General features: G+C 50.3%; 1 protein-coding gene across 1 annotated transcript in view; it reads right to left on the bottom strand.

Moving 5' to 3' along the window:
* Window positions 1-22,562: 22,562 nt before the first annotated feature.
* Window positions 22,563-26,855, bottom strand: part of LOC112061332 (hydroperoxide isomerase ALOXE3-like) — a 35,156-nt gene continuing 30,863 nt past the window's right edge. Inside the window, exons 13-14 of the mRNA XM_065569255.1 lie at window positions 25,165-25,335; window positions 22,563-22,895 (exon numbers count right to left, since the gene is read on the bottom strand). Of these exons, the coding sequence (XP_065425327.1) occupies window positions 22,716-22,895; window positions 25,165-25,335 (351 nt within the window). The 3' untranslated portion in view covers window positions 22,563-22,715. The remainder of the gene's footprint in view (window positions 22,896-25,164; window positions 25,336-26,855) is intronic.

Genomic DNA, 26,855 nt, shown 5'->3' with positions numbered 1-26,855 from the left:
GAGAGTGCTGTCCAGAGCGGTCACAATGAAGCACTGTGGGATAGCTCCCGGAGGCCAATAACGTCGAATTCCGTCCACACTACCCCAATTCCGACCCGCAAAGGCCGATTTTATCGCTAATCCCCTCGTCGAAGGTGGTGTAAAGAAACCGGTTTAAAGGGCCCTTTAAGTCGAAAGAAAGGGCTTCGTTGTGTGGACGTGTCCAGGCTTAATTCCATTTAACGCTGCTAAAGTCGACCTAAACCCGTAGTGTAGACCAGGCCTATGTCTTGTAACTTGTGTTGCCTTTGTTTTGCCTCTGTCTATATTTTTCACAGCCAGCTGGTTTTTTTGGTGCTTGGCATGCAGAGCAAGGCAGACTGTGTTGATTGTTGACCTTTTATGCAGAGCAGCTTTCTCTTTATCTCTAGGCCAAGATGAATTTTCAAATTAACCTGTTCCTTTCCCTCCTCCCATATTTCAATCACACAGGGGGGAGTGCCCTGTCCCCTAGATCAGTGGCTCATAAGCTAGAGAAAATTCTCACATCCCAGGGAAAGGGTCCACTGGGCCACGGGTTCCACCGAATAGCGGCTTATGTCTGGACCTGATCAGCAGTTCATAAGTAAGGGAAACCTCTCTGCTGGGTCACAAGGTTCAGCTGACCCTCCCCCCCCTTGCTTTCTGAACTCCCACATGGGGTAGCCCTGGGGTGGCTGGAGTCAGCTTAGTCTTAGACCTGGTCAGCAGCTCATAGCCCCCCTTCATTCATTCACACACACACACATTCATTCCCCATATCTAGATGCATCTCATTTAACAATAACCTTAATTCATTATGTCCAGACTCAATACAACCTTTGCCTTATTTGAGGCAGTAAACACCCCTCTGCACCGGTGCATTAGCCTTATTGAGGGTGGCAAAAACTATTCCTCAGAACTGCATTCTGTTAGCAACAGATTTAAAAATTTTATTAAGATGATGTTTAAAAAAAAGGTGAACAGAGTTTGAGCATAGAAGTTTCTGGTTATCAGGGAATAACATACAGATTATCGAGGGTGGAAAATTTGGTTTAAGGTCTGGTGGCATAAGGAATACATAATCTGTAATATCCCCAATTGGGGGTAAAGGATTGATGGGTCAAAGTACAGACATTGAGATATGAGGGTATGAAGTTCATAAAGTGGCTATGTTCGGGTGTGGAGTATAATGAGTGGATATGATGATGAGGATGGATTGACCCTCATTTGGTGAGATTTAATGTTCAGGGAGTTTATGGTTCCAGTTCATATGATCCAACGGAGAAGGTCACTTGGTCCCTTTCTCGTAGTGGGAGAACGGTGGCACTCTGGCTCACGCCTCCTGGTACTGTTGGTGGCTGGTGATGTGCTTGATGTAGATGTCCCTGGACCATCGGATGGTGTCTGAGACCATGAGGTGCCGCATGAGCTGTGTGTAGCGTCGACTGATCCCGCAGGTCTGCACACACGCTCGTTGCAGGGGTCCCAGGTGCCCAGGGCTCCGACAATCAGGGTGTCCATCTGCACTTCGTAGCCTTTCGGTCTCAGGGTGTCAGCCGGGGGGGGTGTACTTTTCCAGCTTACGCGCTTGGGCTTCGCGAAATGCCGGGGTCCTGTTCTCAAAGGAGACCGTGACGTCGACGAGGATGATCTTTTTCTGGGCCTCGTTGGTGACGACCACGTCAGATCGTAGCTGGCTGTCAGGACCGGGGATGGCACAGTTCACGGAGATCTCCCCCAGGCGTGGCGCGATGGCTTTCACCAGGCGGTTCTGGATGGTGTTGTGGCGCAGCTGTCGGCTCTGGAGTGGGGTTTGCAGCTGCACAGGACGTAGGGCAGGGTCTTGTTGGAGTAGCCGCACTTCCTGCAACGCTTGTCTCAGTTCCCGTGGAGGACGGCTCTGTTGAGCGGGACGCAGTTGAGCTGGGCACGGTGGATGAACTGCCAGTCAGCGAAGTGGGTGAAGCTGCCCCCGGCGAGGAAGGGGTTGCTGGCATCCCACTTGCTGGTCAACTCAAAGGCTTTACCCTGGTCCAGTTTACGCTTCAGGGTTTCCACGTACAGCGAGCGGATGGCGGCCTTCAGAGTCCTCTCCAACAAGCCCCTGGCGCTGGAGGTGATGATGGTGTTGTCATTGGACCTGATCTGCGCACCCGGACTCCCAGCTCCTTGTACCACTCCTAGCAGCAGCCGATGCGCTTCCACGGGTGATGTGTGGCGTTGCGAGTGCGGGACCACAGTGAAGCGATGTCGCGCCCGTCCCGTCCGAATTCCCCATCCAGGGAGCCGCTCAGGAAGGTGGCGATGTCTTGGTTGGAAGGGGCTCTGCTGATCCGCTTCTTATTTGAGGCAGTAAACACCCCTCAGCACCAGTGCATTAACCTTATTGAGGGCGGCAAAAACTATTCCTCAGAACTGCATTCTGTTAGAAATACTACACCGCAACCTGTTTTCAGGCACCTGGGGACCTCGAACCACAAAACTTGCTAGAACATTTATGAATGACAGCATATGGTTTAAAGGTACTGAAAGGGAGTGTGACCAAAGACAAACAGGGATTTTACATGCACTGCCCTTGCTGTGGACAGTGTCCAAGTCTCTGGCTCTAAGTTCAGGAGGAGGGTGTGATGGTCTACCCCATAAGGCTTCATGGGAATATGCTTATGAATGTATATATGATAACTGAAATATGTTTTATGCTACATATACCATGTAACATATCTCTGTAAAGGTTATGATCTACTGAATACATTCCTCCTATTTGTATGCAAGTGCCATTTTTGTACTTGAAGTTAGGAATATTGGCTGTGTACTTGCTTGATTTCTAAATAGCCTTAGTAAAGCATTTGGTCAGCTTCTTGAGAAAGGAATGTGCAAATTAAGTGCCCAGACAAGAACCACTTAAGCCAACAATGAACTCAAAGATGCCAATCCACATCGGAGCTTTTCACAGGAATGTGGTTTGGCTGGTAAGAAACTCAGTCATGCATGGATATGTGACTTGCCCATGTGACTCCAAAACTCCATCTTGGAGCTGGTCTTTGCATAGGCGAGAGGAGGAGGTCTCCACCCACAAGAGAAAGTGTACTTAAACCCCTGGGAGACCCCTCCATTTTGTCTTCAGATGGCTAAAGAGAGAACCTCCCCACCCACAAGGGGACCTGAAAGAAACTGGAACAAAGGACAGTAACTACAGGGGGTGTGAGTGATTGCTGGACCCAGACTAGAAGGAGACTAGTCTGTAAAAGGAAGCTTACTGGAACTCCTCTAAGGGTGAGGTTTTTATCTGTACTCAGACTTGCGTGTTCTATTTTATTTTATTTGGTAATTCACTTTGTTCTGTCTGCTATTACTTGGAACCACTTAAATCCTACTTTCTGTATTTAATAAAATCACTTTTTACTTATTAACCCAGAGTATGTATTAATACCTGCGGGGGGTGGGGGGGGGTGCAAACAGCTGTACATCTCTCTCTAACAGTGTTATAGAGGGCAAACAATTTATGAGTTTACCCTGTATAAAGCTTATACAGGGTAAAAGAGATTTATTTGGGGCTTAGACCCCATTGGGAGTTGGGCATCTGAGTGTTAAAGACAGAAACACTTCTTAAGTTGCGTTCAGTTAAGTCTGCAGCTTTGGGGTACGTGATTCAGATCCTGGATCTGTGTTGGAGCAGACTGGCGTGTCTGGCTCAACAAGACAGGGTGCTGGAGTCCCAAGGTGGCAGGGAAAGCAGGGGCAGAAGCAGTCTTGGCACATCAGTTTGCAGTTCCCAAGGGGGTATCTGTGACCCAACCTGTCACAATATTGAAATAGATTTTCAATAAGGAAAGTGGTAAAAAGAAAAATACCTGCTGCCCAGCACAACCTGCTTTGAGCAGGGGGCTGGACTAGATGATCTCCTGAGGTCCCTTCCAACCTTGATATTCTATGATCTTGAGACAATCTGTTGCCAAAGGGGGAACTTGGTGACTGTAGCAATCGCTCTGCTAGTGTGGTGACAGTATAAATGTGATGCTCAGGGCTTGTCCAGACCAGGAAAATTGGTGTTGATTAGGACAGGTCAAAGGGGAAGGTGCTAGCTAACCCCTGTGCCTGGACTATGTCAGCACTGCACATGTAGCGGGGTGTTTACATTAGGATAGCTACCTCCAGCAGGCTGGAAAATCCTGGAGGAGACAAAGCCCAGGTCAATTTTAGCTCACTTTAGCTACTTGAGGTCACCCCTATTTCCCCCACCTGGGGCTGATGGAAACTGCTGGCAGGAGGGACACACACTCCCAAGACTCACTGGAGAAGGGAGTAGGTTAGGGGTGGAAAAGGGGAAAACAAACCAAAATTCGATCTGGAGAGACAGAAAAAACCTAGTAACTGAATTATCCTAAACTCTTCTCTTTAGATGACAGAGGAGGGGAACAATTCTTCCGCCACATCCCATCAAGTAGGGAGCTGCTGCCAGGTGTCAGTGAGGATGGGTAGGAAGCCAGGAGCGATAGCTGCCCATACGGTACAAGCCCTCCTGGGGATACTCCTGAACTCCAAGAGCTCACAAGGCCTTTTTAAGGAGTCCCAGCTCTTTCCTTCAGGCACGGAGAGTTTTTGAATTGGTTTAATGATCCCTCTCCTGCACAGGCAGCTCTCGGGATATCTCCTTCCTCAGAGCCCTGGAGATCCAGGAGCCACGGCTCCTCTCCTCGTTCCAGCTGGGAGATCACATCAGGTTTGGAAACGGGAAACCCTGTTGAGGGGACAGAAAACAAGGGAGATCAGAGGAGTTCATGGGACATTTCTCACAAAGAAGAGTCTATTGGTTTAACCCCAGCCCATTTTAAAGCAGTCAAATCCTGGGGGCAGCTCCTCAGGTGCTCAAAGGTGCAGAACACTCTGTGTATGAGGGATTTAACTATCCCCATCTCTGCTGGGAACACACACAGCCAGACATTGCTCGTAGAATCATAGAATATGAGGGTTGGAAGAGACCTCAGGAGGTATCTAGTCCAACCCCCTGCTCAAAGAGGACCAACCCCAACTAAATCATCCCAGCCAGGGCTTTGTCAAGCCAGGCCTTAAAAACCTCTAAGGAAGGAGATTCCAGCACCTCCCTAGGGAACCCATTCCAGTGCTTCACCACCCTCCTAGTGACCTAGTTATTCCTGATATCCAACCTAGACCTCCCCTACTGCAACTTGAGACCATTGCTCCTTGTTCTGTCATCTGCCACCACTGAGAACAGTGGAACCCCCCTTCAGGGAGCTGAAGGCTGCTATCAAATCCCCCCTCCCTCTTCTCTTCTGTAGACTAAATAACCCCAGTTCCCTCAGCCTCTCCTCGTAAGTCATGTGCCCCAGTCCCCTGAGCATTTTTGTTGCCCTCCGCTGGACTCTCTCCAATTTGTCCACATCCCTTCTGTAGAGGGGGGACCAAAACTGGACACAATACTCCAGATGTGGCCTCAGCAGTGCTGAATAGAGGAGAATAATCACTTCCCTCTATCTGCTGGCAATGCTCCTAGTAATGCAGCCCAATATGCCGTTGGCCATCTTGGCAATGCGGCTCCTAAAACACAGTCAGTAACTCCGTGTTCCAGGAAGTAAAGACTCCAGCCAGAGGGGAAGTCACCCTGGATCTGCTTCTTAATCAGAGAGAAACACTGAGACAATGGGAGGTGTAGGAAAGCCAGGACTGGTGAGCACGGGCTGGTGGGATTCAGCGCAGTAAGGAAAAGGAGGGACAGGGGTGTCACTGAATGTCGTATCTCAGGGCTTGTCTACACTTGGAGACACTGCGACTGTCCTGCTATAGTGCATCAGTGTAGACACTCACTACAGCAAGGAGAAAGATTCTCCCATCAGCGTAGGTCATCCACCTCCGTGGGAGGCAGTAGCTAGCTCGACGGAAGCATTATTTTCTGTTTAAAAACCACCTATTCTAACTCCCCTAACTTCCACATGTTTATTTGGATTCTCTTGAAATTAGCAGGGCACATTTTTCATGGACATTCAGGGAAGGGTTAGTGGGTCAAATATGGGGAGATTTGTTAAAGAGGTTCCTAAGATGCAGCCTCCTCTCTCCCCCTTTGGCAGCTTTTTACAAAATCATCTTCCTCTTGTCATATTTTCTTACACACAGCTGGGGCTGAAACTCCGGTTCTCATTGTCCCTGGACTGATCTCCATCACTTGGCATTTCTCTCAGGTAGTACGTAGCCCCCACTGCCTCTTTGGATTGGTTCAAGAGGGTCTATGCTGCGGCCACTGAACCTAAACACACCCATGAATTTGAGATGGAGCCCGACTGCTGATAGTTTCAGGCAATGTGTGTTGTGCCTTTTTCTTGCATTCTGCAGAAGTTCCTCTTGGAAGTTTTCCCCTCTGATTACAAAATATGTGGGTTCAGAGACCTATTTTAAAGTGCTCTAAAGTCCATATGCAGAGTCTTGCCCGGTCTGTACTTACAAGTTTGCCAGCATAGCACTGGCACTTAGAGGTGTAAAAATCACACCGCTAACCATCACAGCTGTGCCGGGAAAAGCTGTAAGGTAGACACAGTTATAGTGGCAAAAAATCCATTAAAAAGAAAAGATCAGGGTAAAATACCCATAAAGTACATTAATGCAGAGTTAAGGTTGCCCAGAGTTAAGGTTGCCTCATGTCCTCCCAGCATGTGGATGGGAGCTAAACCTCTGAAAACTAGAAAATGATGCCATACCTGCAACACAACCTTAACTCTGCCCTTCTCTAATCCTTGAGTTGGCACTAGCCACTGGAAACAGTTCAGGAAGGCTGGTGCAAAGGTTTACAAACTACGAAGGTCAGTGGCATCTTCTCCATCTCAGGAAGTCTTCAGGTCAAGACTGGATGCCTTTCCAGAAGATGATTTAGTCAAACACAAGGCAGTATCTGGATGAAATTCTGTAGCCTGTGTTATACAGCAGGCCAAATTAGATGAACGAATAGTCCTTTCTGGTCATAAAATCTATGAATCTACAATAGACACAAGGAAGGACTAAGAACATGCCATTGTTTGTGTTGTGTTCCACAGATCGGAACATCGACATTTATCCACATGCCCTCCAGCTGTGTACAGTGTGTCAGCTGTAATTGAAAGGAGGATGGATTAGTTGGAGCAGCTTGGCAGAGCTGAGACTGTGGGATGAAGAGAGGTACATGTGAACCCTGAGGGACCCAGCCTGCCTCATTCACATGCTGCGTGTTGCAGGTTGTGTCAGTGAAGGTGCACAAGGGCGTGTTCTTATCATGGAGATTGCCAGCAGCCTGGGGGCATACGTGCTAGCGGACTCCAAGGCCGATCAATGTCAAAGTGAAGACAACGACTCCAAAGAAAACCTCACGGGGACGGGAGGGGAGTGTGTAGCGAGAACGCGTGGCTTTCTCAGAGCTAGACCTGGAAGGACCGTAACTGGCCCCTTGGGCTTCAGAACCAGGAAAGTCATGCCCATCCCACCGGACGTGGAGGGGTGGGACAGGAAGCAGAAGTACTGCTGGCCCTTATTTGCGCTGGAGCTGCTAAGGGAGATGGAAGCTTCCCCCCTGTTGCCGGAGCAGGACATGGAGGAGGAGATCCCAGGACTGCCGCAGGATGCCTGGCCAGAGCTCAGTGTTGACAAACGCCTGGGGCTACCCCTGACCACCCATCCCAGGGAGACACAGGACACCTATAGCATGGAGGTACCAAGCTCGGGGGTGGTAGGAAGTAGCCCAGGGAAACTAGACGATGGTCTGGTTGGGCTTTGGCCTGATAGGTTGGCGTGTTACAGGTGGATCCCTGCTGACCCAGTGGTGGAACACTCCACCACTGTTAGGGCACTGGGCTGGGACCCGATGGAGCAGGGTGGGCCCGGGTCCCCCTAACCCCCAACCCCTGGGGTGGCAGCCTCCCCACATTAGGCCAGAAGGCCTTGCCAGAGCCCCTGACTACTTGCTGCCCTGTCCTGCCTGAGGGCAGGGGTTCATAGACTCACTATTGCTCAGTCAGGATCAAGTGGACTGAGCAGTCTAAAGGCTGCTAATTCCCCACTAATTGATTGCAGTGCTAAGGGCTGGACAGCGAGGAAGCATGGCCTCCCCCAGGCTAGACCCAGAGAGCCGACCACGCAGGCTTGCAGAGTGGTATTGCTTTGCAAGGCTAAGCTGGTGCATGTGCAGTAGGCTCAGTGTTTGAGTGCCGGCCAGGGGTCGGAAGCTTCTGTTTGTTACGCTGGACCTATATCCAAATTTGGCCTTTGCAAAGAGACTGTGTTAGATTTTGTGCTGTACTGCGCCTGTGCTCTGTTCCCAGAGTGTTCTGCAGCAGGGGAGGGTCTCTGGTAGTGTGTGCGCCACTGGCATGTTGGGGTGATGCTGAAACAGGGCAGAGCAGAGGTGGCATTGTGGGGTGTTGTGAATATTAACTCTTCCTTTCCCCTTCTAATAACCGAGGGGATGGGAATCCTTACCCGGCGAGGTCACATTCTCATAGTTCTCCTGCATGACGTCTCTGTAGAGAGCTCTCTGAATGGGGTCCAGCAGAGCCCACTGTTCCCTGTTGAAATACACAGCCACCTCCTCGAAGGTCACCGGCCCCTGAAAGCATAAGAGTCCAACACTCAATACCTGCTGCCTTACTATTCGTGGGGGAGAGGAACATAACGGTCATACTGGGTCAGACCAAAAGTCCATCTAGCCCAGTATACTGTCTTCCGACAGTGGCCAATGCCAGGTGCCCCAGAGGGAATGACAGAACAGGTAAACATCAAGTGATCCATCCCCTGTCGCTCATTCCCAGCTTCTGGCAAACAGAGACTAAGGACACCATTCCTGCCCATCCTGGCTAATAGCCATTGATGGACCAATCCTCCATGAACTTATCTAGTTTTTTTTTTTATCCTTCTTATAGTCTTGGCCTTCACAACATCTTCTGGCAAGGAGTCCCACAGGTTGACTGTGCATTGTGAGAAGAAATACTGTTTGTTTTAAACCTGCTGCCTATTGATTTCATTTGCTGACTCCTATATCTTGTGTTATGAGAAGGATTAAATAACACTTTCTTATTTACTTTCTGCCCACCAATCATGATTTTATAGACCTCTATCATATCCCCCTTTAGTCGTCTCTTTTCCAAGCTGAAAAGTAAGTCTTATTAATCTCTCCTCATATGGAAGCTGTTCCATGCCCCTAATGGTTTTTGTTGTCCTTTTCTGAACCTTTTCCATTTTCAATACATCTTTTTTTGAGATGAGGCGACCACATCTACACACAGTATTCAAGATGTGGGCGTCCCATGGATTTATATAGTAGCAACATGATATTTTCTGCCTTATTATCTATCCCTTTCTTAATTATTCCCAACATTGTTCACTTTTTTTGATGCCGCTGCACATTGAGTGGATGTTTTCAGAGAACTATCACCGCTCAAGAAAGATTTTGGAGTCATTGTGAGCAGCCAATTTAGACCCCATCATTTTATATGTACAGTTGGGATTATGTTTTCCAATGTGCATTACTTTGCATTTATTAACATTGAATTTAATCTGCCATTTTGTTGCCCAGTCACCCAGTTTTGAGAGTTCCGTTTGTAGCTCTTCGCAGTCTGCCTTGGTTTTAACTATCTTGAGTAGTTTTGTATCATCTGCAAATTTTGCCACCTCACTGTTTACCCCTTTTTCCAGATCATTTATTAATATGTTGAATAGGACAGGTCTCAGTACAGACCTGAGGGACACCACTATTTACCTCTCTCCATTCTGAAAACTGACCATTTATTCCTACCCTTTTCCTATATTTTAACCAGTTACCAATTCCTGAGAGGACCTATCCTCTTATCCCATGACAGCTTACTTTGCTTCAGAGCCTTTGCTGAGGGACCTTGTCAATGGCTTTCTGAAAATCTAAGTACACTATATCCACTGGATCCTCCTTCGAATCATAAAATATCAGGGTTGGAAGGGACCTCAGGAGGTCCAACCCCCTGCTCAGAGTACGACCAATCCCAACTAAATCATCCCAGCCAGGGCTTTGTCAAGCCTCAGCTTAAAAACCTCTAAGGAAGGAGATTCCACCACCTCCCTAGGGAACCCATTCCAGTGCTTCACCACCCTCCTAGTGAAAAAGTTTTTTTCCTAATATCCAACCTAAACCTCCCCCACTGCAACTTGAGACCATTACTCCTTGTTCTGTCATCTGCTACCACTGAGAACAGTCTAGATCCATCCTCTCTGGAACCCCCTTTCAGATAGTAGAAAGCACCTATCAAAACCCCCCTCATTCTTTTCTGCAGACTAAACAATCCCAGTTCCCTCAGCCTCTCCTCATAAGTCATGTGCTCCAGTCCCCTAATTATTTTTGTTGTCCTCCGCTGGACTCTCTCCAATTTTTCCACATCCTTCTTGTAGTGTGGGGCCCAAAACTGGACACAGTACTCTAGATGAGGCCTCCCCAATGTCAAACAGAGGGGAATGATCACGTCCCTCGATCTGCTGGCAATGCCCCTACTTATACAGCCCAAAATGCCATTAGCCTTCTTGGCAACAAGGGCACACTGTCGACTCATATCCAGCTTCTCATCCACTGTAACCTCTAGGTCCTTTCCTGCAGAACTGCTGCCTAGCCATCCGGTCCCTAGTCTGTAGCAGTGCATGGGATTCTTCTGTCCTAAGTGCAGGACTCTGCATTTGTCCTTGTTGAACCTCATCAGATTTCTATTGGCCTAATCCTCTAATTTGTCTAGATCCCTCTGTATCCTATCCCTACCCTCCAGTGTATCTACCACTCCTCCCAGTTTAGTGTCAGCTGCAAACTTCCTGAGGGTACTCCTTGTCTACATGCTTGTTGACCCCCTCAAAGAATTCTAGCAGATTGGTAAGGCATGATTTCCCTTTACAAAAACCATGTTGACTCTTCCCCAACAAATTATGTTCATCTATGTGTCTGACAATTTTATTCTTTACTAGAGTTTCAATCAGTTTGCATGAAGTCAGGCTTATTGGCCTGTAATTGCCGGGATCACCTCTGGAGCCCTTTTTAAAAATTGGCGTCACATTAGCTATCCTCCAGTTATCTGGTACAGAAGCTGATTTAAGTGATAGGTCACAGACTACAATTAGTAGTTCTGCAAATTTCACATTTGAGTTCCTTCAGAACTCTTGGGTGAAAAGCATCTTGTCCTGGAGATTTATTACTGTTTAGTTTATCAATTTGTTCCCAAACCTCCCCTAATAACACCTCAATTTGGGACAGTTCCTCAGATTTGTCACCTAAAAAGAATGGCTCTGGTTTGGGAATCTCCCTCACATCCTCAGCCGTGAAGACCAATGCAAAGAATTCATTTAGTTTCTCCACAATGGCCTAATTGTCCTTGAGTGCTCCTTTATCATCTCAATCGTCCAATCTTAGAGTCATAGAGCCAGAGCCCCGCCCCCAGGAGATGCCCCGCCCCCGGTCTGTGCCAGAGCCCCGCCCCCAGGCTCTGGGCTTTGTTCTCCCTGCTCCTGCCTCCCGGCCCCGCCCCTGGCCTGTGACAGGGGGAGCGAGCGGAGGCAGGCGATCGGGTCAGAAGCCTCAGATTTGCCGGGCTCCAGATACAAAATTTGTATCCACAGCCGAGTAGGAACAATGGGGAGGCGCAGGATCGGGCCCATTGCCGCCAGCCCCTTCCCCTCCCCCCACAGGATCGGGCCCAGTGACTCCAGCCCCTTCCCCTCCCCCCACAGGATCGGGCCCCGGGACTCCAGCCCCTCCCCCCGCAGGATCGGGCCCCGGGACTCCAGCCAGAGCAGGGTCAGGCTCACACACATGCTCATTCACATCTGCTGAAGCTACAGCAGCTGCCCTCACTGGGGAGGATTAAAATCTGTTCACCTCCCGGTGAATTCCAGCGGACCCAGTGCGCAGGAGGGTCTGGCTTGTTCCCCGCCGGGAGAACCAGGCCGTGCTGCTTGCAGTCTCTGGGGGACTTTCCGCCAGAGGCTCCTCTGAACCCAGGTGTAGCCTGGGTGGAGCCAGCGGGATGAATTATCCAACCAATCGCTGCCCCTGCCTTTGTTACTGGCCCTCCCGTGAAGCCGTGTGCCTGAGGCTCATGCAGCTCTGTCATTCTTTGACGTTTCCTTGCTGCTTTCTGTGACAACCTCTGGCTTTTTTCTAGCATGAGAAATAATTGGTCAGGTCCTAACTGTTCCCTTTGGGCCGTTCTGCAGGGCGGCTGTATTCCCCACCCCTCGCTGCCTTAATCAGTGCAGCCTGGATAGCTTCTAAAAGTGATCGCATAGCCTAAGCCCACGTTCTGGGTTCCACGTCGCTATTATTGGCTGTGGTACTACGGCCCGTGTTATACAGCAGGTCAGACTAGATTGGGGTGGGCAAACTACAGCCCTCTGAACCCCTTGGTCCCACCTGCCTGCACCCCAAAGCCCACACCGCAAGCTGGACCCCTCACCCCCCCATCCGCACCCCAACCCCCTGCTCCAGCCCGGAGCCCTCTACTGCACCCTGAACTCCTCATTTCTGGCCCCACCTCAGAGTCCACACCCCCATCTAGGCTAGCAGCTGCTGTGTCCCACATGCTGGGAGGGGAAGTGGGGGGGGGTGTCTACACAGCAATTAAAGCTGGCTGCCCCTGTCTGCTGACAGGCTTGCTGTGGGGCTGTGTCTGGGTAGGGTTACCCAGGATCGGGCCCAGTGCCACCAGCCCCTTCCCCTCCCACCGCAGGATCGGGCCCCGGGACTCCAGCCCCTCCCCCCGCACATGTCTGGCTTTTCTGAGTTAAAAATAGCGTCTGGGGGGAATTTGTAAATGTCCGGACTTCCCCCCCCATGCAGAGTGCGCGCGGCTGACAGGGCAGCTGGCTGGATGGTGCCACTTGCACTGGGCTCCGGCAGCCAGAGAGAGCCCCTCCTCCGCTTCCCCCTCCGCTCCCCTGCAGCTGAGATCACTCCCTCCCTCCCTGCATTCGCAGGTCGCCGGATGTTCGGGCCTCCGGCAGTCTGGAGATCCTCCCCCTGGCCAGCGCGCCGCTCCGCAGCTCTCTGTGAGGGCGGGAACCGGGCTATGCGCTCCGTGGGGGAGTGCGGCAGCATGTCGGGCTGCGCGTGGAGCCCGACACGCTGTTCTGAGCGGCACGGTAAGAGGGCCAGGGGGTTGGAGAAGGGGCAGGGAGGTTCTGGAGGGGCAGTAAAGAGACAGGGAGCAGGGTTGGATGGGTCGGGAGTTCAGGCGGGGGCTGTCTGGGGGTTGGGGGTGTAAGGTTTTGAGCAGTCAGGGTACAGGTAGGGGTAGGGTTCTAGGGGGGCAGTTAAGGTGTGGGGGGTCTCAGGAGGGGGCAGTTAGGGGACAAGGAACAGGGAGGCTTAGGTAGGGGGTGGGGTTCTGGAGGGCAGTTAGGAGCAGGGATCCCAGGAGGAGGCAGTCAGGGGACAGGGAGCAGAGGGGTTTAGATGGGTCGGGAGTTCTGGGGGGGGCTGTCAGGGGGTGGGGAGTGGTTTGATGGGGCATGGGAGTCCCTGGTGTCTGTCTGGAGGTGGGAGGGTGGATAAGAGTTGGGGCAGTCAGGGGACAAGTAGGGGGTAGGGTCCTAGGGGGCCAGTTAGGATGGGGGGAAGGTCTCAGGAGGGGGCAGTCAGGGGACAAGGAGCAGGGAGGCTTAGGTAGGGGGTGGAGTCCTGGGGGGCAGTTAGGTAGGGTTACTATATGTCCGATTTTTCCCTGACATGTCCGGATTTTTGTTCCTCAAATCCCTGTCTGGGGGCAATTGCCAAAAAGCCAAACATGTCTGGGAAAATAACTTTGCCGGCATCCCTGCCCCGATCCCCTGCTTACCTCGCGTCTCCTGCAGGCTGCGAGCTGCAGGCGGATTCCTCCGCGGCGGCCGCTGCTGCTCCCCCCAGACACCTCAGCTCTGTGTAGCTGAAGAGCCGAGCTGCCCGAGCACTACCGGCTTCACGGTTTGCCAGGCAGCCCCCAGATCTCCAGACCCTGTGCCCCCGGCCCCCAGCGCATCCGGAGCCTGGGAGGGGAAGCGCCCGGCCGGGGGCGCAGGGTCTGGAGGTCTGGGGGCTGCCCAGCAAACCGTGAAGCCGGTAGCGCTTGGGGAGCTGTTTCGCGGCTGGGAGGGAGGAGGGGGAATGTGGGGCTCTCAGGGGAGGGGGCGGAGTTGCGGTGGGGACTTTGGGGAAGGGGCGGAGTTGGGGAAGGGCCGGGCATGGGGAATGGGGTGGGGACAGGGCCCCGTGGAGTGTCCTCTTTTTTTAATGAGGAAATATGGTAACCCTATGTCTGGGCCAGCTGAACCCCAAGTTCTGAGAGCCCCGAGGGGGCAGGGACTCAGAGACCCCAAATGTCTCCACAGCAATGTTACAGCCCCAGGCCGCTGAGCCAGGCCAGCAGGGTGCTTAACTGCAGTGTGGACGTACCCCCGGCAGCTCAGCGGAGCTGACGTGGAGGCTACCAGGTGCTGCTGCCCTGGTCTCTGGACCCAGTGCTAGCCCCGCGAGGGCTGTGCCCCATGGGGGTGGGCTTGGGTGGGGCTAGCACTGGGGCCGGAGACCAGGGGGGGAGCAGTGCACTGTGCCGGCAGGAGAGGGACACGCCACGTGGCCAGTCGGACAGACACCCAGGCCGGGGTCCGGACGGGTGGAGCTCGATCCCCAACAGGGGGATAAGACGGAGTCCGTCTGGGCAATACTCACACTGGGTAAAAGAACTACTAGAGCCTCCCCTGGGATAGTGTTTGGGGTATGCTATAGACCGCCGGGATCTACCCAGGATATGGATAAAGAACTATTTAATGTGTTTAGGCAAGTAAATACTAATAGGAACTGTGTAATTATGGGGGACTTTAACTTCCCAGATATAGATTGGGGAACAAATGCTAGTAGTAATAATAGGGCTCAGATGTTCCTAGATGTGCTTGCTGATCAATTCCTTCATCAAGTAGTAGCTGAACCGACGAGGGGGGAGGCCATTTTGGATTTGGTTTTGGTGAGTAGTGAGGACCTTGTTGAGGAAGTGGTTGTAGGGGACAACCTTGGCTTCAGTGATCATGAGCTAATTCGGTTTAAACTAAATGGAAGGAGTAACAGAATTAATTCAAAGACTAAGGTTTACAATTTTAAAAAGGCTAATTTTAATAATAAGGGAAGTGGATTGGGCAAACATATTAATGGATCTAAAGGCAGAAGATGCCTGGGATTATTTTAAATTACAGCTGCAGGAGCTGTCGGAGGCCTGTATCCCAAAAAAGGGAAAACGGTTAGTAAGCAAGAGATTTAGACAGAGCTGCATGAGCGACCGTCTCAAAGGGGCGATTAGGAAAAAACAGAAAGCGTACAAAGAGTGGAAGAAGCGAGGGATCAGTAAGGAAACTTACCTTATTGAGGTCACAGCATGTAGAGATGGAGTGAGAAAGGCCAAAAGCCGTGTAGAGTTGGACCTTGCAAGGGGAATTAAAAGCAATAGTAAGAGGTTTTATAGCCATAAATATAGGAAGAAAGCAAAGAAAGAAGTGGGACCGCTGAAGACTATAGCCGGAGTGGAGATTAAGGATAATCTAGGCATGGCACAATATCTAAACGAATACTTTGCATCGGTGTTCAATGAGGCCAGTGAAGGGATTAGGAATATTGGCAGCGTGACAGAGGGGGATACAGGAGGGGGGGTTACCGTATCCGAGGTAGAAACCAAACTTGAACACCTTAACGGGACTAAATCAGGCGGACCGGATGATCTTCATCCAAGAATATTGAAGGAACTGGCGTGAGAAATAGCAGGCCCCTTAGCGATAATTTTTAATGAATCTTTAAACTCGGGGGTGGTACCGTTAGACTGGAGAATAGCTAATGTGGTTCCTATTTTCAAGAAAGGGGAAAAAAGTGACCCGGGTAACTACAGGCCTGTCAGTTTAACATCTGTAGTGTGCAAGGTCCTGGAGAAAATTCTGAAGGAGAAAGTAGTTAAAGACCTTGAGGTCAATGGCAATTGGGACAAATTACAACATGGTTTTACCAAGGGCAGATCGTGCCAAACCAATCTGATCTCCTTCTTTGAGAAAGTAACGGACTTATTAGATAAGGGAAATGCGGTGGACCTAATATACCTTGATTTCAGTAAAGCGTTTGATACTATACCGCACGAGCAATTATTGGTTAAATTGGAAAAGATGGGGATCGATATGAAAATCCAGAGGTGGATTAGGAACTGGTTAATGGGGAGACTGCAGCGGGTCGTATTGAAAGGTGAACTGTCAGTTTGGAGGGAGGTCACCAGTGGAGTTCCTCAAGGTTCGGTTTTGGGACCGATTTTATTTAATCTATTTATTACTGACCTCGGAACCAATTGTAGGAGTGGGCTGATAAAGTTTGCGGATGACACAAAGTTGGGAGGTATTGCCAATTCGGAGGAGGATCGGGATATTCTGCAGGGAGACTTGAATGACCTTGTAAATTGGAGTAACAGAAATAGGATGAAATTTAATAGTGAAAAGTGTAAGGTGATGCACTTAGGGATGACTAACAACAATTTTAGTTACAAGCTGGGAACGCATCAGTTAGGAGTAACGGAGGAGGAGAAAGACCTTGGAGTCCTGGTAGACCGCAGGATGACTATGAGTCGACAACGTGACGTGGCGGTGAAAAAAGCCAATGCGGTCTTGGGATGCATTAGGCGAGGTATATCTAGTAGGGATAAGGAGGTGCTGCTTCCGTTGTACAAGGCACTGGTGAGACCTCATTTGGAGTACTGTGTGCAGTTCTGGTCTCCAATGTTTAAAAAAGATGAACTCAAACTTGAATGGGTACAGAGAAGGGCCACTAGGATGATCAGAGGAATGGAAAACCTGTCGTATGAAAGGAGAGTAGAGGAGCTCGGGTTGTTTAGCCTAACCAAACGAAGGCTGAGGGGGGATATGATTGCTCTCTTTAAATATATTAGAGGAATAAATACCAGGGAGGGAGAGGAATTATTTCAGCTCAGTACTAATGTGGACACGAGAACAAATGGATATAAACTGGCCGTGGGGAAGTTTAGTCTTGAAATTAGACGAAGGTTTCTGACCGTCAGAGGGGTGAAATATTGGAACAGCCTTCCCAGGGAAACGGTGGGGGCGAAGGACCTGTCTGGTTTTAAGATTAAGCTAGATAAGTTTATGGAGGGAATGGTTTAATGGGATAACATGATTTTGGTCAAATGAACAGTGTGCCATCGCTGGTAAATAGTATCAATGGCCAATGAGGGTCTGGCTGGAGACTCTTGCCTACATGCTCGGGGTTCTACTGATCGCCATATTTGGGGTCGGGAAGGAATTTTCCTCCAGGGTAGATTGGCAGAGGCAGTTTTTCGCCTTCCTCCGCAGCATGGGGCAGGGGACGCTAGCTGGACTTCTCTGCTACTTGAAGTCTCTAAACCACAGGATTTGGGGACTTCAACAGCAAAGTCAAGGGAAAGGGTTGGGACGGCTTTGTGGCCTGCATCATGCGGGAAGTCAGACTGGATGATCATAATGGTCCCTTCTGACCTTAAAGTCTATGAGTCTATGTGTCTATGGGTCCCCCACAGCCCCATGGGTGCCCCGGGCAGCCTCATCTTCAGGTGCCTGCTGAGCAGGAAGGACCAGATGAGGGGGTGGGAGGAGTCGGGCCCCATATCCCTTCTGTCCCCCTCCTCAGGGCACCGGATCCCTCCTGCACCCCTGAGCCTTCCTGCCCCCCTACTCAGAGCCCACTTCCCTCTCCCCCTCCTCAGGGCACCGGCTCCCTTCACCCCGATCCTTCCTGCCCCCCTCCCCAGAGCTCCCCTCCCTCTCCTCCTCCTCAGGGCACTGGATCCCTCCTGCACCCTCGAACCTTCCTGGCCCCCTCCCCAGAGCCCTCCCTCTCTCTCCCACTCCTCAGGGCACCGGATCCCTCCCGCACCTCTGATCCTTCCTGCTTCCTTCCCCAGAACCCCATCCCCATCCCTCCTGCCCCTCCTCGGGGCACCAGATCCCTTCTGCACCCCCAATCCTTCCTTCCCCCCTTCCCAGAGTCCCCATCCCCATCCCTCCTGTCCCCCTCCCCAGAGACCCCATCCCTCCTGCCCCCCTCCTCAGGCCACCGGATCCTTTCTGCACCCCCGATCCTTCTTGACTCCCTCCCCAGAGCCCCCATTCCCCTCCCTCCTGCCCCTCACCCCCTACCTACCTCATTGCCCACCCACCCGAAAGCTGGGGCCACCCAGTTTTACTGTCCTAGCGACCCCACTGCTCTCTGTTGAGTTGTGGGCATGGAGCTGTGTGCCAAAAAAAATGCAGATCTGGTGACACCAAAATATTTCACGGATCTGTGTAAATTTCACTGAATTATTTCACTAGAAAAAATAAATCCCAAATTGCTTTGACATTTTTAAAATTAAATGTTTGGATTTTTCCATTTGAAACAACTTTTTGTTTAGCAATTTCCCTTCATTTTTGAAAAATTAATAAAACTGAAAAAACAAGTTTTAAATCTAAACACATTTTTTGACAGTTCAATTAATGTTAGTTTTGGGTAGACCTGAAATAAATCCCCCCCCACCTGGCAGTATTGTCAAAGAACCAAAAACTCCATTATTTGCCTCACTCCTCCTAGGAGGGATATTTTGTGTGGGTGTGGTTCCCCAGGGCAGAGATGACTCTTGGTGTTAGCTCACTGCCTGTGTCATTTTCTCCACCCATCAGGTGTCCTCTCCACATTGCAGACCAGAGCTGAGCTTATCAAGTTCCTCACCATGATCATCTACTGCAACTGGGCCCGGCATGCCACTGTCAACAGCGGGCAGGTAGGAGAGAGTTGGGGGGAGCTGGGTTTGAATAGCCCTGAAATATGCTGCTTTGCAGGTGCCCACCCCTCTTTGGCACCCTGGGAAGCTCAGCTGATTTGGTGGGTGGATTTCTGCACTGGTCCAGAGGGTGTCTCCATGGCAAGGGAAATCAGTGTCACTCCATTGACACCAGCTGGGATCTGGCCAAATTGATTCCAATGGAGAGACGCCCATTGACACCAGCTGGGGGTCTGGCCCCATTGACTCCAATGGAGATGCCCATTGACACCAGCTGGGGGTCTGGCCCCATTGACTCCAATGGAGAGATGCCCATTGACACCAGCTGGGGGTCTGGCCCCATTGACTCCAATGGAGAGATGCCCATTGACACCAGCTGGGGGTCTGGCCCCATTGACTCCAATGGAGAGACCCCCATTGACTCTAAACTGGAAGTAAAGTGCCCAGGTTTAGCAGGGTGGATAATTCACTAATGGACCCTGAAGACCTTTACCCAGGATTGTGCATCTGGTTCTAGCCCAGGGGTAGGCAACCTATGGCACGCATGCCAAAGGCGGCACACGAGCTGATTTTCAGTGGCACACTCATTGCCCGGGTCCTGGCCACCGCTCCGGGGGGCTCTGCATTTTAATTTAATTTTAAATGAAGCTTCTTAAACATTTTAAAAACTGTATTTACTGTACATACAACTATAGTTTACTTCTGTATTATAGACTTCTAGAAAGAGACCTTCTAAAAACGTTAAAATGTATGACTGGCACACAAAACCTTACATTAGCGTGAATAAATGATGACTCGGCCCACCACTTCTGAAAGGTTGCCGACCCCTGTTCTAGCCCCTCCAGAGGTTGTTGGCCTCCATGCAGGGATCACTGGGCTAGGCAGCTCATAATTGTCTCTTTTGGACTTAAAAACCTACCAGCCCAATCTGCAGGGGGTGACCCCTCTGGGGAACAGACCTACCCAGCCCCCGGCTGAGTGATTTCCCCCGGGTCACACAGGAAGTCCCTGTGCACTGAGCCCAAGCCACCTCAGGGCTAAGTGAGTTCTCCCGCTCTGGGCCCATGTCAGACATTGGTGCTGCACCACTAGTGCTAGGTTCACACTGGTGCACATTTTTGATCCGAGTGGCTGGGGAATTAGGTTAGTGTAACCACAGGTGCCAACTTTCCAATGTGCCGGGACGTGCTCGACCCCAAGCTCTGCCCCAGGCCTGCCCCTCCACCCCTTCCCCCAAGGCCCCACCCCTTCCCCGCCCCATCTCTTCCCACCCCATCACTCTAACCCCACCCCGCCTCTTTCTGCCCCGTTCCGTCGCCTCCCCCAAGCGCGTCCAGTCTTCACTCCTCCCCCTTTCCCCCCAGAGCCTCTTGCACCCTGTGAAACAGCTGATCGTGACAGGTGGGAGGCACGGGGAGGGAGGCAGAGGTGCTGATCAGTGGGGCCCGCTGGTGGGCAGGAGGCACTGGGGGGAGGGGGAGATGCTTACAGGGGGCCTGCGGGTGGGTGCTCAGCATCCTCCATTTTTTCCCCATGTGTGCTCCAGCCCCAGAGCACCCTCAGAATCGGCGCAAGTGAGCATAACTATGTCACTCGTGGGTGTGGATTTTTCCACCCCTGAGTGAAAGCGCTGGGACGAGCTAATTCCAGTGTCGACCTGGCCTCACAAATTCATTGCAGTGGTTGTGTATTTTCTGTCACCTTTTCATCAGTGACTGGACCGTGTAATGCCTGTGGAGTTTCACTTAACTGGGTGTTCAGATACAAAAACATGTACAAAGGACATCTGTGACGGAGCGGAGAACTGAACCGGTAGCTCCAAAGTCCTAGAGGGGTGGTAGCCTTCTTCTCTTCTTCCTACTGGAATTTTAATCGGCAATGATCAAAACGTTCCATTTGCATAAGGACAGAATGTTTTGTTTTGACAGTCTCATTTGGACGTCTGGATTGTGTAACACAATATTTCAGTAAGGGCGAAACTAGTTTCTGAATATTTCATTTTGGGACAAAGGCTGAGAGTTTGATTTGGTATGAGACCGAATTTTAAACTCTCAGAATTTCTTGTGGAATAAAAATTCTGAATTTCATCCAGCTCGACTTTCTAGCTCTAGATGGAAAATATGACCCCTAAAATCTCCAAAAGGCAGACGACAGATAAAAAGATCACAGAATTTTTATTTATTTTTTAATCTCATGATTTTCAATTCAGTATCATGAGTTCTAAGGGAGGACCTGCCTAGTGAGGTTGGAAGGCAATGAAATAGTTAACAACACTTCAATTTTAATTCTCCTGATTCTGTCATGATCCACGTAATGTCTGCTCTTTTCCTTAATGCCCCAGTTCCAGGAGTCACGTGATTTTTGCTGGAGAATCTCATCTTTCATTTAAAAATAAAAAATAAATTTCTTGACTGCCCAGTTGTGGACCACAGCGTGAAAATGTTACTCCTCCAGGCTTACAAACCACAAGCCCACTGTAAAGAACCATAATTATGTGTTAATTATTAAATTCTTATGATTGGGAAGCCAATTTTGTGATAATTTTGCACCTCACTCGTGATGCTCAGGATTGGTAACTCTACTGATTCCATAAGTGTAAAGTTGCTTAAACACTTACTTGGCAAAGGGTATTTTTGGTCTTGTGTAACACTGATAATCTCTGGGGGTCCTTTGCCAGGAAGGGAGCGTTGGTGTTGGGACACAAAATGGTTTGAGAGTTTCCGAGTTTGTCAGCAACCAGTGTTCAAAAGTACTGAGTCTGGCTCTGCAAAAATCATAAGATTGGCTTGATAACCATGAGAATTAAATTGATATAGTCGGGGAGAAACTGCCCAAGCAGAGTAAGCGATGCAGAGGTGCTTACCTGAGTCTTCAGCCAGCCTGAGATGATCTCTCTGAGAAGGGGAAACTGCCCTGAATGGAACTGACACAGTGATGTCTGCTTGAGTCTGCAGAGAGCCTGGGAAACAATCAATCTGAAGCGGGGGGAACTCCCCCATGTGTAACCAATGCAGCAACATCTGCTTGAGTCTTCAGGAAGCCTGTGCTAATTGTTCTGAGAAGGGGAACTGCCCCAAGTGTGGTGGATGCAGAGATGCCTGCCTGAGTCAGCAGAGAGCCTGAGCTGATCGCTCTGAGAGGGGGCAACTGTCCCCAGTGTAACTGACACAGCAATGCTGCCTGAATCTGCCGAGAGCCTGAGTCCATTACCCTGAGGATGGGCTACTTCCCAGATTCACAGCAGTGGGTGCTAATCATAGAAGATTAGGGTTGGAAGAGACCTCAGGAGGTATCTAGTCCAACCCCCTGCTCAAAGCAGGACCAACATCAACTAAATCATCCCAGCCAGGGCTTTGTCAAGCCAGGCCTTAAAAACCTCTAAGGATGGAGATTCCACCACCTCCCGAGGGAACCCATTCCAGTGCTTCACCACCCTCCTGTCCCCCCTCCTGTCCACAGATAAAATGCTCCCAGCTGGGCTTGGTGGGGCTTTAAACCCAGCTGACTGGCCTGGCTCAGGGGTGAGAACCACGTGCTGGTAACCCCGCTGCCCATTCCAGTGCTTCACCACCCTCCTAGTGAAATAGTTTTTCCTAATATCCAACCTGGACCTCCCCCACTGCAACTTGAGACCATTGCTCCTTGTTCTGTCATCTAATTCAGCTGCCCAGTGAGCACACTTTAAATGCAAGTCTTGCCAACACCATGTGTTCAAATCCCAGGAGCCAGGCCCTCCATAATCACGAGAATGGCTTAAAAATAATTAGATTAATCTTAACATATGTGAGGTTTTCTTTATTTGCCTTCTGGTTTTGAGGTCACATTTTGAGCACTGCCAGCCAGATCTCCCTGAAACCTCCCGCTGGCTCTGTCGAGACATTCTCAGGCCAGGTGGAAAGTGCTCTGAGCACTGGGAGGAGGTGCCCTGCAGGGTTATATGGACACGCTGTTCTGAACCTCCGCGGGGTCCAGGTAGGGGTAGCTAATGGGCAGTGACTTGTTCCTCTGCTGGATTTCCTTGGAGATCTCCGCCAGACGTGCCTGGAAGGCTGCAATAAGCCGCTTGGGCTCTTCCTCAGTGAAGTGCTCCTCAGGGTAGTAGCCCAGGGGTCTCTGGAAAGGAGCGAAGAGAGAAGTGAATATGGAGGCACTGAACTCACAGATCCCCCTTGGCAAAGGGGAAGAACCAGGGTCACTTCCAAGCTGGCCCGAATGTACTACTTCTTGGATCCCTTCTGATGCTCCTGGGTAATGGACAATCAGGCACAACTGATGCTTTCTCTTCCCCTTTGGGTACCAGGGAATCTCTCACTAGCCACCCATGAGAACAACTCCAATATCTGCTTCCAACAGAACATAAGAACGGCCACACTGGGTCAGACCAATGGTCCATCTAGCCCAGTGTCCTGTCTTCCAACAGTGGCCAATGCCAGGTGCTGTAGAGGGAATGAACAGAACAGGACAACTATCAAGTGATCCATCCCCAGGCACCTGACGCCCGCTTCTCTCCGCCTCCTCCCCCGAGGCTCCCCCTGCCTGGCTGCTGCTCGCTCTTCTCTGACCCCCCAAGTGTTTCCCGCCAACCGCTCCCTCCTTTCTGCCTTAAGGGCGCATGACGGGGGGAGGGAGCGGAGAGGAGGGAGCTGCGGGACGTGCTCAGAGAAAGAGGCAGAGCCGGGGCGGGAAGAGGCACAGCATGGGTGGGGCCACGGAGGAAAAGGCAGAACAGGGGCGGGGTCTTAGGGCGGAGCATGGGCGTGAGTGCTGTGCATCCCTATTTTTTCCCCATAGGTGCTTGAGCCCCATAGCATGGACGGAGTCAGCACCTAGGATGCGTTGTGTGACAAACGACTTCCCTGTGTTTGTTTTACTCCTGCTGCCCATCCTGCGGCATTGAGTTTCCCATATAACCCCAAATGCAGTCTGGTGAGATTGTCCTGCCGTGCGTGTTGAACCTCGCCTGATTTGGATTTTTACCCTGGGGAGGGGAGTCACTAGGGAAATTTCCAAGGAATTGTTTTCCATCCGAACATGGAGTTTTGTCACAATGTAAATGTTTCACAGGAACGCGTCAATTCCAATGGGAAAAAAGTGGAAATCATTTAGACTTTCTTGTTGAACTTTGATCCGGTGAAAATGTTTTGTTTTGACTTTATCAGTTCATTTAAACTTGTATATTCTATTATAATCTTTTAATATTCTATTTAATAGTATATATCTTTTATATTATCCTGTAGTGTCTTGATGTGATCAAAATATTTTAATATATTTGTATAGGGTCTATTGAATACTAAATTACAGTGTTATGCCATTAGAGAAACAAAACTTTGAAATATTATAGTGTATATATATTATATTTAACATTTAACATGCTGTAATGCAGAAGTGTTCAATATATATTTCTGTTCTGTAACTGGGGAAAAAAACAGATGTTGCAGTCATATCATCCAATGATGATAACACTCTTTCCTTTCCACTAGTATCTCGGGAGGAATTTAAACCTCAGCCACTAAAGATAGACATTTTTTAAAATCAGCAGATCCAGATAACTTGCAACCAAGAGTTTTAGAAGAGCTGGCTGAGGAGCTCACTGGGCTGCTAACGCTGATTTTCAATAGATCTTGGAGCACTAGGGAAGTTCCAGAGGACTTGACGGAAGCTAACATTGTGCCAATATTTAAAAAGAGTAAATGTGATTTCCCAAGCTGGTCAGCCTGATGTCGATCCTGAGCAATATAATGGAGCAGCTGATATGGGACTTAATAAAGAATGACAGGAGTGTAATATAATGAATGCCACTCAGCATGGATTTATGGAAAATAGATCCTGTCACACTAACTTGATATATCCTTTTTGGATGAGATTACAAGCGTGGCTGATAACGGTGATAGTATTGATGTAATAGACTTAGACTTCTGTAAGGCATTTGACTTGGCATTTTGATTAAAAAGCTAGAGCGATATTAACTGAACATGGCATACAATGAATAGATTAAAGAGAAGGGAGTTGGCAATGCCGTACCGTGCCACCCTTCCTTCTGCGCTTCCCTATCTCTCCACTCCGCCTTCAGAGCTGGGCAGCCAGAGAGTGGCAGCTGCTGGCTGAGCGCCCAGCTCTGAAGCACAGAAGGAAGCAATTTCAAAATGGCAGAAATTCTCCGTGGGACCCAGCTCCACTAGGAAGGCTGAGTTGGGGAATGGGTCCCTCGCAACCACCCTAATTTGCAGGGCTGATGAATATGCATGGACTTATTTCCATAAATACCCTCTTTCTCCCAGCATTCCCCAGCCATTGTCTCCCCCCCACACACACATCTGTCCCTCTGTCTCCCCCAGCCATGCCCACAGCTCTCAGCCAGCATCCATGGGGCTGCGCCACTCACCAGGTCTCCTGGCTCGTAGCTCACAACGGCGAGGAGGGAGAGGAGGGCGCAGGTGGCATTCACTGCGGGCAGGGTGTCCAGGATGCTGCGCAAGGTTGCGGTGCCCTTGGTGGTGGGCGGGGGAGCTCTCAAGGTTGCTGGTGTGTTGGGCATCCAGGCGGCGAAATCGTACTGTGGTACAGACACACCCCGGTGGGTCAGAGCCTCGCCTTGGGGGAGGGAAAGCTGCCCCAGAGCACCCAGGAGTCCTGAGAAAGGGACCCTAGTGGCTACAAAGCCGGGCTGTGGATCCTGATTAGACCTTAAAGACACAGCATTTAGGTGGTAGTACATCTACACAGCAGACTTAGCCCAGGTGCTCACCTGAGTTACTACAGAGAATTCTTTCCTGGGTGCTGGCTGGTGAGTCTTGCCCACATGCTCAGGGTTTAACTGATCGCCATATTTGGGGTCGGGAAAGAATTTTCCTCCAGGGAAGATTGGCAGAGGCCCTGGAGGTTTTTTGCCTTCCTCCGCAGCATGGGGCACGGGTCAGTTGCTGGAGGATTCTCTGCATCTTGAGGTCTTTAAACCCTGATTTGAGGACTTCAATAACTCAGGCATAGGTTAGGGGTTTGTTCCAGGAGTGGGTGGGTGAGATTCTGTGGTCTGCATTGTGCAGGAGGTCAGATTAGATGACCATAATGGTCTCTTCTGACCTTAAGTCTATGAATCTATGAATGCCATAATCCTGGTCACTGATGCTAAGTGTCCCATAACACCTTGCATCTGGTGAAGTAAACGCTTGTCGCAGATAGGAAACTTGTCAAAAATCAAGATACATTTGTTCTCTGTCTTACTACAAGCCAAGGAATAACCTTCACGGATCAGTGCCTGGAATATTAGCCTCCAGAACAAATATACGAACAGAACAAGAAGTTAGAGAACTGGAACGAACTGATGGGTTGGGTTTTTGTGACATGTGTAACTTGTAAAATCACAGCAATGATACCAGCTGAAATGTGTAAATTGGGGAGCGCACCGTCCGCATGAGGTGAACGTAACATCACTGCACGAGCTGGCTCCTTGGAGGTTGGTAGTGTGCAGAGCCTTTTTCCTGTACCATATTCACAAACCTGACTGACACTGACTATTTGATCTCTTGACTATATTTCATAATGAACCAACGTGTGGTCAAGGAATTAGTATACAATTTAGCAGCAACAGATTTAACACAAGCCAACCAACCTTGACTGCCCCATAAGAATGGCCACACTGGGGCAGACCAATGGTCCGTCTAGCCCAGTATCCTGTCTGCCGACACTGGCCAATGCCAGGTGCTTCAGAGGGAATGAACAGAACCGGCAATCATTGAGTGAGCCATACGCTGCCGTCCACTCCCAGGTTCTGGCACTCCGAGGCTGGGGACACCCTGCCCAGCTTGATTAACAGCCCTTGATGGACTTACCACCTCCCTCATGTCAGGCAGCACTGCGGCAGGTGCTGTGCTGCAGAATTGGCATAGTTGCCATATTGTCCTGCGCAAGGGGGAGGCTGAGGCTTCAGAGGGGCACGTCTCATGGACTGTAGCACCACAGCAAGCTGAGCCCCCGTGCGAACGCTCATGCAGTGCATTGTGGGAGCACTCGCCATATCTATAGTGGGTTTCACTCAGAGGCCAGCAGGCCATGGCTCGACAGTCCATAAACCCC

This window comes from Chrysemys picta, chromosome 16, assembly GCF_011386835.1.
Source record: "Chrysemys picta bellii isolate R12L10 chromosome 16, ASM1138683v2, whole genome shotgun sequence".
Lineage (NCBI taxonomy): Eukaryota > Metazoa > Chordata > Testudines > Emydidae > Chrysemys > Chrysemys picta.
Note: the sequence above shows the minus strand (reverse complement) of the source record. Positions and strands in the feature narration are given on the sequence as shown.